At 37.3% G+C, this 16,806-nt stretch overlaps 4 protein-coding genes across 8 annotated transcripts; 1 reads left to right on the forward strand and 3 right to left on the reverse strand.

Annotated features, from left to right (window-relative positions):
• Positions 1-49: 49 nt before the first annotated feature.
• On the forward strand, positions 50-4,097 carry LOC110845795 (RNA-binding protein Nova-2). Of its 5 annotated transcripts, none has more exons than XM_035849728.1 (12): positions 50-279; positions 372-594; positions 672-857; positions 935-1,056; positions 1,126-1,203; positions 1,266-1,307; positions 1,461-1,695; positions 1,771-1,905; positions 1,978-2,353; positions 2,473-2,596; positions 3,619-3,727; positions 3,969-4,097. In XM_035849728.1, the coding sequence occupies exons 2-11, from the start codon at positions 456-458 to the stop codon at positions 3,625-3,627; spliced, it is 1,446 nt and encodes a 481-aa protein (XP_035705621.1). In that variant the 5' UTR covers positions 50-279; positions 372-455; the 3' UTR covers positions 3,628-3,727; positions 3,969-4,097. The 5 variants fall into 5 exon arrangements, with proteins under 5 accessions (XP_035705621.1, XP_035705622.1, XP_035705620.1 ...); XM_035849729.1 differs by having other exon boundaries at positions 3,974-4,097; XM_035849727.1 differs by lacking the exons at positions 3,619-3,727; positions 3,969-4,097 and adding an exon at positions 2,839-3,478 and having other exon boundaries at positions 50-283.
• Positions 3,842-6,466, reverse strand: LOC110845794 (histone acetyltransferase KAT8). The gene is made up of 7 exons (XM_022092302.2): positions 6,182-6,466; positions 5,653-6,104; positions 5,216-5,565; positions 4,919-5,122; positions 4,635-4,847; positions 4,397-4,523; positions 3,842-4,295 (listed from the first exon to the last, which is right to left on the reverse strand). The coding sequence occupies exons 2-7, from the start codon at positions 6,032-6,034 to the stop codon at positions 3,994-3,996; spliced, it is 1,578 nt and encodes a 525-aa protein (XP_021947994.1). The 5' UTR covers positions 6,035-6,104; positions 6,182-6,466; the 3' UTR covers positions 3,842-3,993.
• A 77-nt stretch (positions 6,467-6,543) lies between these two features.
• LOC110847106 (CLIP-associating protein 2) lies at positions 6,544-13,118 on the reverse strand. Its single transcript, XM_022093962.2, has 20 exons — positions 12,412-13,118; positions 12,205-12,343; positions 11,820-12,124; positions 11,649-11,711; positions 11,369-11,549; positions 10,851-10,989; positions 10,459-10,658; positions 10,065-10,326; positions 9,777-9,960; positions 9,516-9,645; positions 9,368-9,429; positions 9,146-9,288; positions 8,990-9,067; positions 8,803-8,900; positions 8,477-8,714; positions 8,159-8,335; positions 7,897-8,078; positions 7,508-7,623; positions 7,140-7,300; positions 6,544-7,061 (listed from the first exon to the last, which is right to left on the reverse strand). Exons 1-20 carry the CDS (start codon positions 12,655-12,657, stop codon positions 6,950-6,952), a joined length of 3,216 nt encoding a protein of 1,071 aa, XP_021949654.1. The 5' UTR covers positions 12,658-13,118; the 3' UTR covers positions 6,544-6,949.
• A 224-nt stretch (positions 13,119-13,342) lies between these two features.
• LOC110845875 (protein farnesyltransferase subunit beta) lies at positions 13,343-16,198 on the reverse strand. The gene is made up of 10 exons (XM_022092406.2): positions 15,887-16,198; positions 15,631-15,790; positions 15,364-15,513; positions 15,106-15,280; positions 14,951-15,017; positions 14,666-14,839; positions 14,405-14,579; positions 14,107-14,300; positions 13,892-14,009; positions 13,343-13,798 (listed from the first exon to the last, which is right to left on the reverse strand). Exons 2-10 carry the CDS (start codon positions 15,775-15,777, stop codon positions 13,676-13,678), a joined length of 1,323 nt encoding a protein of 440 aa, XP_021948098.1. The 5' UTR covers positions 15,778-15,790; positions 15,887-16,198; the 3' UTR covers positions 13,343-13,675.
• Positions 16,199-16,806: the final 608 nt, after the last annotated feature.

Here is a 16,806-nt window from a genome sequence, read left to right on the forward strand (position 1 = left end):
TCTCCGGGAAAATTTGAGCAGTGGACGCTGCTTGCCTGTCCTCCATTGAACTTCTCCGACTTGCTGATCTGACGCGTCACTGTTCGCCGCTTTGGCACATCAACAACTCCTCATACCACGAATTACTTATAAAAGTGTCATTTATTTACTAAACATTTACGTGCACGCCAATTTGTGCTTTTTCTTCCAGTGAAAAATAGTTCCAAAGAAACCTAAAAGCTACTCTTGTTTAGACTTGTTCACTCCCCCTCTTTAAACAAATAAGAGTTTTCTTTTCAAGTAAGTACGTCCAATAAGTATTTAATCACTATTAATTAAAGTACTATTACCTAATACTAATAATTATTCTGCTCTAATTGGAATCGTTGCAGCTCAACCGATCAAATTAAGTAGTACCATACTCTTAATATAGTACCATACTCTTAATAATTCGAAGCGACTTCCAAATATAAGCAATGGAGGGAAACGATGACGGTGGTCATCACGACCAACACCAAGGGGGTGGTGGGGGGGGAGGAGGAGGTGCAAAGAAACGTCCTAATGACAACCAGGGCGATTATGCTAACAGCCCACAGAAGAAGGGATTCTTTAATGGTATATTAATAATAACAATGATGTAATAGTCGTCATTTCACATTTTCGATTGTAATTTATCTTGTTGTCTCTTTCAGGTAGGGCAAATAATGCCCAAACTGATCCTGAAGCAGTCTACTTAAAATTTATGGTCCCACAAGCAACGGCTGGGTCGGTCATTGGCAAAGGCGGTCAAAATATTTCAGATTTGCAAAAGGAATACAATGTCCACATTCGCATGTCCAAGGCTAATGATACGTTCCCCGGAACTGATAATAGAGTCGGTAAGCAGTTGACTTATTTTCAAGCTATGACGAACATATTAAGCTAGTCAGACAATTATTCAAATGTTTATTTGCAGCCATCATGTCAGGAAAAGTTGCAAATGTGTTGACTTCAACTATGGTAATCTTCAAAAGAATGACATCTCCTTCTGATTTGTTTCCCAAGAACCCAAGACCGAAAACCGTGTCAGATAAAGAGGTGACGGCAAAATAATATAATTATAGTTATAGTATTGGTTTATTATTAATATATAAATAATGTGCACAGTTGTCTTTGATTGTGCCGCAAGCAACGGCTGGATTAATTATCGGTAAAGGAGGTAGCCGAGTGAAGAGCATTCAGGAGGTATGCACACTATTGAATGATTATCATTCGTAAGTTTTAATAAATCGTTTATGTTTTCATAGGATTCAAATTGTCACATCAATCTTACTCAGAAAAATGAACAGGTACATGAAGTAAAATAATATTAATAATTATTAAATATCTCAATATTATCTCTAATGATTTCTAATATATCTTAATTTAATATCTCTAAATGTCTCATAATTTTCTTGTTGGATTACTCTTTGGATTATGATATGTTCTTTCTTTTATTAAAGCTACCAACAAATGAACGCGTTGTGACGATTCAGAATAATGATGCAAATCCGGATAATATTGAGACTGCTTTGAAGTTGATATTGGAAATAATCAAGGGCGATCCCCAATCATCTTCATGTCTCACCATTAACTATTCAAATTCTGGAGGTCATTCAAATAATCGGGATGATTATAATGAGGATTATGGAGATGATTCCAAATCATATGGTGGTGGAGGAGGTGGCGGTGGCGGTGGTAAGGGCAATCAATTACTTATATTTAATAATATGGCATAATTTATCATTTGAGTCTATTCATTATTTGATTTAGGTGGTCGTAATTGGAGAGGAGGTTCTGGTGGGGGCAACAACAACAGTGGCAACTCTTCCGGTCCACAAAATACCCCCGCATTTGGGACGACGTCGGGTTACCCACCGCAAGTCCATTTTTGGTGTACTTTTGCTGGTAATTCCAACATCGCGTCGCAATGTCTCGCAAAATAAAACCTAACGTATTTTTTGCTTAATTTATACGAAGGTCCTCCAATTTCCAATGGACACACTCCACCTCCACACATGATTGAAGGAATGAAGGCTTACTTGTTGAATGTTGGATATCCTCCAAAAGCAATCCAGGAAATCATTGCTGCTGGGAACTTGTTGGCTTCTTATGGCATATTGAAGCCGGGTAACATTTCCGTTTTCAATTCACCTCAACTGCAGATGAATCCATTTTCTGCAATGGGTGGAGGAAATGACGCCGTGTCTGGAATGGGAAATATGGGTAGTATGGGGGGAGGAGGTGGCATGGGTGGTGGATCCCTGGATGGATGGAACAATACCATGGCCGGAATGTTTATGAAACAATTTCAACAAGGATCTGCTGCAAGAGGGTACGAAGACTTTTCATTAAGGTAGCTCGTACTTGGGCTAACCCTTTCACCGCTCACGCACATGTTACTATTTTTTTTATTATTTTAGATGTAGTAATATGTAACAAATGATTAATATGTGATGTGTGTTTGTCATGTAGTGGTGGTGGTGGAGGGTTTGACTCTGGCTACATGAGTGGCATGGGAGGAAGTGGCGGCGCTGGAGGTGGGATGAACGTTGGCGGTGGTGGGGGTTATGGAAAGAGTGACAATGGAACGGACAAGGTGAGTTGTTATTATATTCGCCATGGGTGGTATTAATTGCAGCCAGGGCAGCCATTGCATAACTATGGTGTTTAGCAAAAACAAAAAAAGAGTGGTAAAATGAGCTACTCACCCTGGCACGCACTGAGCTGAGAGGTTCATTAATTATTATGAGGGTGAAGAAAGAAGCTCATAATAACGGAATAATGATCAAGATCAATCATAATAATTTAATCGGCTGTTCATTTCTGATTTTCGAGCAGAGGCGTTTTTGAAGCAGTTGAAAGGACATGCATAAATGAAGAGGAGACAGACGATGATCCATCAAGAGATGTGAGCATAAACATGTTGAGATTCAAAACTGGCTTCATACTGACCGCACCTCTTCTCTCCCACTACATATGCTCACAGAGATATAAATTATACAGTTAATGTCTAAGATAATAACTTTATACTTAGTTTAGTTACTACTTACTACTACTACTACAATACATGATGTACTGGTTAAGGTTCCCATATATGATTGATTGATAAAATGTACTTGGAGTATTCGATAGAGTTATGTGGATTTCATGTCATTCTTAAAAAAAGTTAACCATATGTTCATTCATAATAACCATTATTGTATATGATGTCATTGTTATTGTTGGGTTCATTGTTTCATGCTATGTTTGGATACACATAAAAAATTGTTTTGTCATAATTTCATGTTCTCCCATACTGTTAGTCTGTGTTGCTTTTATGGTATCATGCATCGTTCAATCTATTACAATTCAATCCTTCAATTCTTTGGTTTAGCAAAAAATATTTTATGGAACCAACTACATACATATACACATCTCCTCTATTATTATGTACTATGCATATTTGGTCATTATTAAATTGGCTCCCCTTAATACTGTATAATGCGAGTTGTTATTGTCTCATTTAATTCTGCGTTTATATTAACTGTAGTACCAACATTAGCATATTGTGCATCGTCTATAGAGGGTTTAAAAAATGATGATTTACTAAACGATTTCCATGATCAATTTAATTTCAAGTGGACCTAGAGTGTTACTCCAAGAAAGAAACGTGGTTATGGATTGGCTGATTGGATCTTGCTGGCACCCGTGGAATATCCCAATCAATCGGAAAGCTGCTTGATGACCGGTATGACAAAATTGATTGGTGTCACTCTAAAGTGACACCAATTGACACTTTAGAGTGACGCTCATTTATTTACTAGACTTCTACATCAGTAGTAAAAACCAACAACTTTTAATGTATGTAGAATAAAGTGATATAGTACAATAACTTTATTCAGTATCATTTAATTAAAGTTAAAAAAAGCAACATATTAGTAAACAAGCAGCTTCAATTTATTCAAAATAACGGGTTGAATTCTGAATAGATCAGATTCGTGCCGTCTCCTCCCTCTACTTCTTTCTGCTGGAAGATTTCTTGGGTGGGGACCATTTAAGACGTGATGGATCCACTGTGAGTCGTGGTCGTTTCCATTGAGAAGCTTTGAGATGTTCTTCAACAAGTTTCGGAGTAACACAAATGACATGCTGGCCCTTCCAGTATTTGACCATGTTCAATGCCTGAAGAGTTGAGATTATATCTGTTTGAGCGATTGATGTCATATTGGATAAATCTTTAATTGAGAGGACGCCACGAAAGTCTCGAAGGATTTCCAGCAACACCCAACTCCAATAAGATCGATAGGACAATTTCCCTACACCAAAAACAATATATATGTATATATATATATTATATTATATGAGTTAATTATTTCATTTCTTATTAGTACGTCAGAAAATAAATCAAAATGAATACCTAAATCAGACAAAGGTTTTTCTGGTGATCCAATCGCGTTTTCAATTTTTGACAATTCATAGCTAAACGCAATAAGCAGTTTTCCATAGCCTTTTCTTTGAAATGGAGGTAGGGTTAGAATGCACGCCTGGAAATCATAAAAAGGATTACCATATAATAATAAAGTACGCATTCCTCAAAACAATTTAACGTTACAAAATTTGCGCATTGCATAATATTCGCAATATTCTCAACTTACAACATTGTTCCCATCCGGGCTTTCTTTCTCTTTTGAAAAATAACCCACAAGATACGATCCGTTTTGATTAGTTTCACACATCAAATAAAATAGGAAAGGTTCAACGTCAAAGTATAGTGTTTTGTGATCTAAAAACAGTTTTGCCAACAAACATATATTCTGACAGTATAATTTTTGATCTTTTCCGTCAACTTCCCATATCGAGATCGTTCCCTATAAGCCACCATAAATAATTCATTTACGATGATACCATATATGCAACACAATTATACTTTCATACATACTTTTCTATAAATTTCTTTTCCTGGCGGTTGTAGTTTTGTGCATTCATCGAAATGCCAACGAAATGTGCTTTCGTACTGCATGTAAGTCAAGCAGTATTGGCATATCCACAATTTTTTAACTCTTCCATACTCTTCTGGGTATGGCGAAAAGTACCAAGTGTCCACTTCGTAATTTCCTATCTGAATTTTATCAATGTACTTCACCTATGTGGTAAAAAAATAAAATTAACCTGGGTGATGTTATGGATAATGGATGGCATTATCGCCGCCAACTTATCAGTTGTATTACTATGTTACTTTAGTGATAGCTTCGTGTTCTCGTTCTAGGGCTGCCGTAGTTGGGTCCATTTCATCGATTGCCTTTTGTACATGATTTATCTCGTCATGTTTTCTTTTTTGGTTTCGTGTGACCTTTCTTGGTTCTGCAGAGGGTCCACTTATACAAGGCCCAGCGCTTTCTGCTGGTAACGTTGGTGTGCCTGTTCCTACACTTGCATGTCGTTTAATTGCAAACTTGGAATTCATGATACGGTCACGAGTAACCCACTCGTCCAATCTTCGATTAAAATTTTCATAGTGAATATAGTACTCGAACTCATTAGATGCATCGTCTTCATGTGGCCTTCTGTGAATGACTTCGGCAGGGTCTGCACAGACGAAAAACAATTTACAAATATTAAAACACCATATTAATGTCACATTAACACATAATTCGACAATCTAAAATTTCTTACACCAATTATTATCCGCTCGCTTCACCAGATACTGGACCCCGACTTCAAGTTCTGGGCCCAACTTATTGATATCATCGTCAAGATCTGTGCCATTAGCATCAGAGTTGTCAATTGCTGTTGAGAGCTCCAAAAACTCCCCACAGCTCGAAGAAGAAGCCATGCCATTGGTGCCGTTATGAAGGAAGCGATGTCGCGTGGGTGAAGGTCCTGCCCTCGATGTTGAGTGATCTGTATCGACATCATCATCGTTGGATTCGTCATCATCTTCACTCATTTCGTCATCACCTTGCTTTGAACCATCGTCGGACGAGTCGTCGTCGTCATCATCATCATACAAGTTTTCCTTATCTTCTCCGTCCTTCTTGATCGAATCTAAGACCATCCTGAACCTCTTCCTATCCTTTTAGATGTAAACTATGTGGTGCTGTACTGCTGTGCTGGTAATCTATAGGCTGATACAAAATAATATGCAATAAACGCTAAAAGATAATGGATGACAATGACAAACATTGCGATGATTTATGTTTACCTTGGAACTTGTATCATTAACACACGGTAAAATCAATACCACAGCCGTGACAAGATTTGGCAGAAAATTATAAATATAGTGCTTACGAAGAAGTGTGAGAATCGCAATAGAACTTAAAATTTGGGTACAATATGTGTTTGTGTAGTTTAGAATTGGAATGAATAATCCAAATTATTATGAATTATGATAGGCGTTTCGTGTTTGTGAAAATTATTGAAATTTGTGTTTCAATTCTAATTTGTTAGCTTTTCGTTTGTTGTCTGTTTAAAGGACAAGTTGAACAGATAGCGGGGAGCAGGGTAAAATGAGCCACGTTGCTTTACATGACGCATGCATGACGAACTTGAGAAAAACCCCCACGGTTTAATGTCAGATTTGTGTTTTATTATTTTCTTTCGTTGCCCGTTGGTGTTTAGAATTTGCACAATTCAACATACACATTATATAACATTATGTTAACATACAAGCAAACATTTTCAAGCAAAACAGGCGACGTGACTTTTGGTAGTTGAGAAACATTTGTAAGCAATTATTGTTGTATTTTAATTATAATAATAGTGGTAATACAAGTTCATTATTTATATAAGTTATTAGTCGGGTGATTGAAGTTATATTATATCTTGAATCATCAGGTAGCGAAAAGTCAAGCCAACTCTCTGGCATTTACATGGTAGAAGTAAAGTCTCCTCCTCTGTGGCGTCTCATCCTCAATTTCATGGACAGATATTTTCTCGGATATCGACAGGGTTTGGATTTTATAGTTGATAATCAGCTCGCATTTCCTGTCTGACCTTGCTGAGCTCTTTGTATGTAAAGTTGGAGAAGTTTTAGTTTCGATCCGCTTAGAGAACTGAGGTATGGATCTAAATCAGTGCCCAATCTGAAACAAATCAGTTACATAATTTTTTAAGAGTAATTTTTGTTGGTCAGCATATTTGTCATTATGTCGTATACAAACCTTGTGTGAATTGCAACTATTGAAAATACGGCAGCTTTTCTAACTGCGGAATCGTGGTGATCATAAGCTATTATTAACGTGGAAATTATATCGGGAAACAATGATCGAAGCTTAGTAATGTCACAAATTTCACACATTCGTTGTAGCATTTTTATAGCCATCTGAAAGAAAAAGAAATGATATTGAATGATTTCAACTTGAATATAGTTTTATAAAATGCATAATCGGGGTTTGCAAAAGAATCCCTATTTATTGTAATTACGTATTTCCCAACAACTTCTCTTTATTTATGCCAGATTATGTTGAACAGAGAAATGGGTGCAATATATGAATAGCAATTTTGTATATCGATATGTTGTTTTAATTACCTGGTTGACTGGAAACTCTCGATTTTGCACAATTGGACATAGAGCTCGTGCTAGTATTTCTGGGGGAAAATTGACGGCTAAAGACATGCCACAATTTTCTGCAGCCTTTGTGACCTCTATAGGAACAATAGAAAGAACACGATAAAGGTTGGGTATTGACCAATAAAACAGTATACGCGTAACATATTTTCTTGTGGTTGTGAAAAAAAATTTAATCATTAGATCTAAAGATCTAATGATGGAAGCCATACCAGAAGTAATATTAAGAATCAATTTTAAATCATGTACATTAAGATTCATTAACTGGATGAGAAACGGAGCAATTTCTTTGGAACTATTGTTGTTTAACTGAACTTGTTTGCATGCTATAGTTTTATGATACCTCATACCTCGAGCCATTTGAGGAGTCTGGACGTCGGTAACTCGTACAATGAAAAGTTCAGCAAAGGCAGCCAAGTGGGTCGCTAGTACAGTTCGATTACATAACTCTTCCAAACAATAAAAGCACACTGCTTTGTCCAACGGCTTTGTAACCTCAGCTAAAGTGTCGAATATGATTTTTAACACCTCCCTGGGTAGACAGAATTCAATTATTAGGACAAGGAATATTGTGCGTTTAATAAAAAAGAATTGTCAAAATTCTATACTCACTTGTGATGCTCTACTAATTTGGCGTCATCTGACTCCTTAATCGCTATCAATAACTGCGCAGCTAAGGTTCCTTTGGTGTTTGCATTGCTCATAGACATTTGCGTCATGACGGCCATCAAATCATTCTCAAATTCGTTTTGGCTAATTTTCAAAGATTGTAATTCGGAACTTATGGCGCTGGATAAATATAAGATATTATATAATATTTCAATGATTAGTCAAATAAAATACGGTCAGAATATATCAATGTCTAGGTTGTGCTAGATATATATGTATCTGCCGAGTAAGATAATTGTACATAGATGTGTATTTATTTACCTCCATTCTCCACCTATATTAACTCGTTCATCGAAAGCGGGAGGAGGTGGCTTCACTTTTCGAGGAGAATCTTCATTAGTTACATGATTTTTCAAAATGGCCTTGGCTTGATCTTGTCTATGCGGCGACATACTTCCTAAGACCAAGGTCATTTGTGGTGCAGCCATATCAAATAGCGCATGGAATACTTTCTGTGACATTCGACGTAATTCTGGTGATCGTACATCGCCGCACCAATCTAGTACGTACAAATGAATATAAATTTAATCAATAAAAAAAGTTAATTAAATCTCAGCGAGTCTTGTTAATGAATGCTGTGTGAATACCTAGTATTTTTTCAACAAGATGCAGAAGCTCGTCAACTTTTACAGAAATTGCCAATGTTGATAAATTATATAGATGGCAAAGTGCTGCAACTCTTGATCTACAATTGGAGTTGAAGTTGTTCAATATTTACCGTATAATATATATCTTATAGATTATCTAATGCTTTAAATTTTAAAATCAACTCACCTACTATTTGGAGTTTGAGTTGGATCACAAAGATAATGAGCAACTGCAGAAAATTGCAAGTCTGCAGGCATCTCATCCCTAAGAAATAAGCAATAGTAACAATGTTTTCAACCGGCATCTTATTCAGGGAAATATTTTAGGTTGACATTAACTTACATTATAATTTCTAGAGTTTTCGTTAATTTAGTTTGAACAGAAGTTAATAAATCAGAGCCCAGCTTCGTCAAGACTCGATTTAATAAAATTGTCGTAAAATCGACCAAATCTTTGGCGTGTCTATATAGAACGGCATGTAGAACCTGTTGGTGAGTGTAGTTTATGATTATAGTATTCACATCTAGGAAATCGTACAAGCAAAAATATCAAATAAAACCTTACATCCAAGAAAAGGCTGAGCACTTTTGTATGCGCATCCATAAATATACGACAAAACGTTTGGCCTACATAGGAAAAATAAGTGCATTATTACATGTACAAGGTTTGTATGATTGCAAAAATTATTTTTTGGCTCTACTATACTACTTACCAATTCTATTAAAATATTGTTGAGGGAGGGAGCCTCGACGTTGCAAATAGTTTTGCAATCCAAGGAGACCTTCTTTCCGTTCAGACCATTTAGCACTGCCACATTTATTAATTAACTCTTCCACGTTATCCTATTAATAAAGTGAAAGATGAGTTAGATTACATTTATATAAATTAGTAATGTCAAATTCCAATGCAATCTATGCGGCAGTAGGTCATTCTTAACCGATTCCAACTAATTAATTCCTCTGTCTGTATGTACCTCTACGAACAACTGACGACTAGTGATTGGTGGAGAGAATGTTTCTGACAAAAACGAGCGATGAGATGTTAGTGAATCTTCACTGTCGCTGTGATTTCCAAAATCAAACTCGGAGATTTCTCTTCTAAGCGCTTCCGCCACCGCAGACTCAGCTTCTCGCGAAGCCATTAGTAGTCGTGTTGTGCTAATTATTTTTTGAAAGATACGAGTTAGTGTCAAGTGGAGATATAATTGATATAATAATGAACAAGTAATTGGGTAGTTTTTTTATCATAATAATAATATTACCTGTTAGCACTGGATGGAATCAGAATCTGAGGAGATTGGGTAACTGATCGAGAACGGAGCCTAGCGTTCATGCGACCTTGGGGTGAAGTATCTCTACTGCTAGACGCGGAAGAAGTTGCAGAGTATCTTCTAACTCCCTTACCAGGAGGTGACAATACTGGTAAATTAGATTCTCGTCCATCATGCTGGGTTTGCTGAGCATATGGTGAGGAATAAGTTGCATATGAATACTTTGAAGAGGGAGAATTGCTTCTGCTTCCAGCTATTCAGACAGAAATAGAAAATCGTCACTCTACGATTCAACTGTTCTTTAAATTGTCATGTACTAACTAATTCACAATTGTTAGAGTGATAATAATAATAATAATGATAATAAGAGTAATAAGAAAATTACGTTGTGAGTGGGACAAACGAGAAATTCTACTTCTGTTACGGGATCTTTCATTTGTTCCACTTCCTCCAGACATGTTGTACGCATTGGTTGGAGTCATTGCAGATATGCCAACTGGTGTGTGTGTGAGATTGCCATGCATTGGAGTTACCGACGGAGACGCCATGGATGAGTTTGTTCTTCCCATTGTCCGCAAAGGGGTTCTAAATTTGTTTGATATTAGAGAGAAGAAACCATTAGAAGTTCGATTTTTTGACCAATCTGCCAATGAGGCTACAGAAGAGATATATATTGTTGTTGTGAATCGTATTTAGTTGTTTATGAGAGTGGCTAGATATAAGAAGTATGTGTATTTTTTGGGGGCTATTGATTCTTGTGGCATGTTGTAGTTTTACCGAAGGGTACTAAAATGGTGTTGCTTTGCACGATTCGCCGCTTGCAAGTCAATTGCAGAAGTAGAACGCCCAGGCGTTGCCGTTTTTGCAGGGGATGTTCTCGCAGCCAAAACGGGTATTCCGGTTTTCTTCATAGAACCTACATTATAAAACAGAAAAAGATACAAATTGGTCAATAGTGGATGCCTGGATGCGATTTCAGGTTTCTTCACGGCAAACGGAATTTTTGTCCCCCCCCCCAAAAAAAGGGGTCCTCTTAATTATTTTTTTCTAAGGTTTTTCCCAAAAAGGGCCTCCAAATATTTTTACCATGAAAAGGTCTTATAAATTTTGTTCTTAGTTTTTCTCCGTAAAAAAGCACTCCAATTTTTTGAAGGATTTTGGGGGTCCTTTTTTTAAAGGGGTCCGGTTTATTTCCCGGTTTTCGAGCGAAGTTTCACAGCACACGCGTTTGCACATTTGAACCATAAATCTCATCCACGGATGGATGATACTAATAAATTGCATAAATCACGTACCCTGTCTGGACAATGACGAAGTTTGAGGCGTTTGATGGGTTCCGTTAGTTCTTTGTGCTGAAAAAGTAGGAGCACTAGGTCTAGAATTCGTTGTCTGCATACTAATATTAGATAATAATTGGCGTTTTTGCAGTGGTTCAAGTGAGTCCAAAATAGATTTGGCAAGTCCCGGAAATAACCGCTGGATAATAGAAAATATAGATATATATAGTTATGAGTATAAAAGAAACAAAACATTGCTTTGTATACAATCCTAAACTCTGTTCCAAAGTGACCTTACCTGGAACGCAGTGAAGCAGTCTCTTGAAATATTTCTTGCTTCAGCGTCAGCATCAACAAGCCCCTGAAAGACAAACAAAATTGTACAAATATAGGACCTACGTTCGGATTTTCCTATTTCAAAATGTCGTTATTTCATCGTTTACCATTCCTTAGTTCAATCTGTGTATACCTTTTTCATAATGTCGTTAATGATGTGAGCATGCCTCTGAATAGTTGGAGGAGGCCACTGATGCAGTACAATCCGAATACACGAACACACGGCACGTCGGACTTCTTTCGACTTGGACAACATTTGTGATTGAATAGGAGGAAGCAGCCTCCACGATGGAATAGATTCGAAAACTAGAAGAATTGTAGAAGATCCCATAATGGATACGACTTTGGCGTTGGCCACCAACAAGCTGAACAGCGCTGGAAGCATGGGTTCAATCAGGAACTCTGCTTTTGTCCCCAACTGTTCTGCAATGTGAGCCACTGTAAAACAATAAAAACAAAATCATTCGACAAATTATCTACCTGTGTATTTTATTACGCCCTCACATATAAATACCTACCTGTGATACAGGCTTCTCTTCCCAGTTGAGACCGAAGATCCTTGACGGCATTTTGAAGAGGTGGGCCCAAGTGTCTCAAATACGCAACAATCTGAGCATGATGACTTGGATCACAGCATAAACTCCGAAATGTCTTCAACTAAATGGAAATAAATTTAGCTCCAATTTTACAACCCCGCCTATATTACATCTATTTATTTATTTTACCATATTCAGTCTCTTTGTCCATTCGATATTTGTATCGCCCACAATTTTGGCAGTTGTTTGCATCACTTCGTCCACCTCTTTGGGTGTGAGAACGCCACTCAGAGGTTCCGTCTCACTTAAAATCGTTCTTAAATCTTTGATTGTGGAGGAGCCAATACTGGAGGAACCGGAAAGACCGGAACCTTCTCGAACCATGGGGGCACGATATCGGGAGGAAGAACCCATTCTATCCGTCACATCCACCATTGTACCCGAGTAATTTGATGTCAAGTATGTTGCAACACAAATTATCAAATTTGAATTCGGTTACTTTTACAACAAAAAATCCGTACAAAAATGAAAAACAATCTGGCACTGGCCAACCATCTGTTAAGTTTAAACGTCAAATATGTTTATTGTTTTATTTATTTATTTATTTAAAATTTACGTATTAAATTTTAGGAAAGTTTGATTAGAAATGTCGCACGAAGTCCTCTCTAGAAATTGGGAAGAACTAACATTTTACCATGACCATGCGTTATCCCACTATGATAACTCTGAAGATGTCAGATTTTAATGTGCGTCCAATTTTGAAAAAATACTACATGACCAACCAACAGGAAATTTGGAAATGAGAAAAGAATGTCGTAATTTTAATTAATTTTTGTGTGGTGAGTTTTGAGGAGGCTCGTTCGTGGTTGAGTAAGTGAGGGGACAACAACAGTTTTGTCAATTTATTGTGCTCAGATGGGGGAGCGGGACTTCAAGCAAGTCTCACTACTCACTCCATCACTTCCAACGTGCACAAGAATTCCGTCTCAATTCTCACTCATCCAATCCAATTCACAATATGAGATTTTTTCTTGAAGCATTTGGACTAATTTGAAGCTCCTTTTGTACATATCTATCTATTGAGATAAAATAATGGCAAAACTATTTTGGTCAGCCAAAATTTAATGCACTTGGATCGGAATATCTTTGCTTTTATTTTAATGCGTAATCAGACATAGATGTTATCTGCATTTCCATAATACAACAGAACAAGGATAACTTAATATGTTTTGAATCACAGGAATAATATTAATTCATATATATATGACAATTATAAAAGCTTCAAGTTCTTCTCGTTATTATAAGATGAAAACATGACTTGATAAAATTCTGTAAAACTGACTGGTTCCCTTCGGATATTGGATTAATAATATCACAATTTTCGTAGGTTTTCAAATTACGTAGGTCGGGTCGCCCTGGACGTTTGGAAGGATGTCAGAAGGGACAGTTTTTCTTACGTTTTTGTTGCTTCGACTTCTACAATTTCTGCAATCTGTGCAGACGAGGAATCGTCGTCGGATCCATAAAAATAGGCTCGAGAATGTTCGACAACATCCTTGGTGAGGTTGTAAACATGCTAAAAAAGAATATTATCCATTTGCATAGTAGATAAGTCTACATATAAAGATTTTCGGATAAAAGACATTTTTAGTATGTATTCCCAACATACGCTAATTTGTTTGAGTTCGTTTTGCTTATTTTCCAAAAACACTTTAGAATATCCTGGCGCATGTTGGGATATTGCTAGACCGCTAAGTGTGTAGCAAGTGTGATAATAATCCCTGGGTCTAAATAAATACGTGAAAAAATCCAAAGGTAGCTTTCAATTGATGGCATTGACATCCACATATATTTGTAATATGTAGATCAATTAATAATACGTACTTTCCAGGTTTATCTATCAGCCCACCCGCAGGATGTTGACAACAAATTAAAATATATTCTTGAAGAGATAACTGATCAAATAACCAGTGGGGCCCTTCTTTTGTGTTATGTCCAACATAATTTTCACCCAGCAGACAGAAACAAGCTCCTTGCCAAAATGAGTAACAACCATCCACCAACTTGTTTGTTCGACCCTAATAATTAATAGTCAGATTAAAACTTGTTACGATCATTAGTAATGACTCATTACATAACAATAACATTTTTTTGCATTATATAGTTAACACCAGTCCATTACCTGAAAACCTCCTTCCAATGAAAGTTGTCGTCCAACAAGCCATCTGAGGAGGGAATTGCGATCCATTAAGTTATCTCCCTTGAGTAGGACTAGGGCTGCTGCAGCGCAAAATGTGTACCCACCATGTGCCTCTCCCCCAATGAATCCAGCAAATCCCCCTTCATAAGTTTGACATCTGGAATGAACGTGAGTGACACATAATAATACAATATAGTTTTACTGTAATTATTATTTAAAATATTAGCAACAGTGTCATAATACCTAACAATCCATTCTGATGTTCCCACAAATAGATCCTCTTCAGAACACAAATTAGTAAGGCTAGCAACAACAACTGCACAGTAAACTGCTCGAACATCTATTTCTCCTCCTCTATGCATTTGAAAAGAACCATCTTTTCTTTTCATCGACTTAAGAAACCGTAGTAGGGACGGCCTGCATGATAAATCAGAATAAGTATTATCCTGGGAGTTTAAGTAAATCACCTTGAAGTAACCTGGAGAGATAAATTAAAATATTGCACACTTGGTCTCATTAATTACTTGCCTATCGACGATGGACAGTGCTTCAGGAATGTCAAGAGAGACCAGTGCATTTATGGCGGCATATGTAGCTGAAATAACAATTGGTTATATTTACTAAGTATTTGTACTTAGATTCCGTGATGGATGATGATGATTACAAATATATTATTGTCCCACCAGCTAAATGAGAAAGTTGACCCGGACCCCCACCGAAACCACCATAGTGGTTGTCCTGGCACGTACTTAAAAACTGACTTATATTTAACGCTTCTTCTTTTGACACTTTGATCGAAAGTAGATTCATAGAATGCAGAATCCAGTAACATAGCCAGGGTCGACTAGCATCTAGGGCCTGTTATGTATCAGCCAGAATTTAGCAATATTATTTTCTGATGATTAACTATCCATAAATTACCGTTGAACTGTAATTGTTACCTCGTATGCGTCAGACAACCGTTTTAAACCTCTTCGAAGAAATGTGGTGTGTTTTTCCCTCAATAAAATTGGTATTTGTTTGCATCTAGAACTCCCTGGTTTCTCTGCGAATGCTTGATAAATTGCCAAAAGTCCGTTCTCAACTTCGTTCTAAGAAATGCAAATGGAGAACATGTTAATTAAATAAATATTAATAAAACTAATTATAATTAAAAACTCAATTTAGTGAATACATAAAGATTTTCACAATTGAAAAATATAAAGTACTTGTTCATCAAAAGTGTCCGAAAAGAACCCATCAGACGTTGAGCTGCTGATGCGAAGGGCACTGATTGATCTGCGCGTCCCAACAAAGAGGTTAAACTCTTCTTCCTCCATGTCGTCGTCATCCAGATTTTCCGATGGCCGGTCCATCTTGTATCTCTTCCTATATGCAGTGACAGAGTGAATTACATTGCACACCAGACAAATCAAGATTCAAATGGATATTTTTTAATAGCACACATGTTAAAAAAGTACCCACCTCACGAGTTCACCGTGTCCCCCAATTTCAACTTTCAATTTACCGTTTCAAAAAAATCTCATCGCCAAAAAAAGCAAAATACCCGTGTCAGACAATTTAAGCGACGACAAATTGATTTGGCAGAAAGGTCACCATGCCCTGAGAGGCTGAGATCTTAAGTCTACCATAGGAGAGTATAACAACGCGTCAGACTTAAGGTCAGACTTAAGGTTGACGAGTAGACTGTCTACCATGAAGAACAATATTTTTGTGATTTTTTTCGGTGGTTTTGTATGGCACATTTTCGTATTTCCAGCTCAAGATTTGTGCGGCACCCTCATTTGCAATCTGACATGCAACAGCAGGCAGGACAAAATCTTTAGGAGATACGTCTGTGAAGCTGTACCTGGGTTTGAGTGCACTGCTGCCGCCCACCGTCCTGCTTCCTACCGCCAACCGCCGCCTCTCTTCCTACCGCATACCCGCAGATGCCACTTCCAAAAAACCGTGTAATCGACTTCCCTCACCCTAAGCCGTATCATAATACCCCAAAATGTTAATTTTACTCTAAATTCCTAAAAAAATCCAGAAAACTAACTAATAAACTAATAAAATAATCCGCACAGGTTCCTACAGCGGGATTCCAAACTACCGCCTCCATGCTTGCATATATTACTGATCACACCCCCGGTCATCATTTAATGCGGACCCGCACCCGCCAGATCCCTCTGGTCAAAATTAGCAAGCCGGTAAAAGTCATGACTTGGACTTTTTGCTAATTTTGACTTTGTCGCCGTTTCCTACAGCGGGATTTCAAACTACCGCCTCCATGCTCACATATGTTATCGACCGCACCCCCGGTCATCATTTAATGCAGACCCGCACCCGCCAAATCCCACTGGTCAAAATTAGCAAGCCGGTAAAAGTCATAACTTGGAGCT

Source organism: Folsomia candida, unplaced genomic scaffold (assembly GCF_002217175.1).
Source record: "Folsomia candida strain VU population unplaced genomic scaffold, ASM221717v1 Fcan01_Sc003, whole genome shotgun sequence".
Lineage (NCBI taxonomy): Eukaryota > Metazoa > Arthropoda > Collembola > Entomobryomorpha > Isotomidae > Folsomia > Folsomia candida.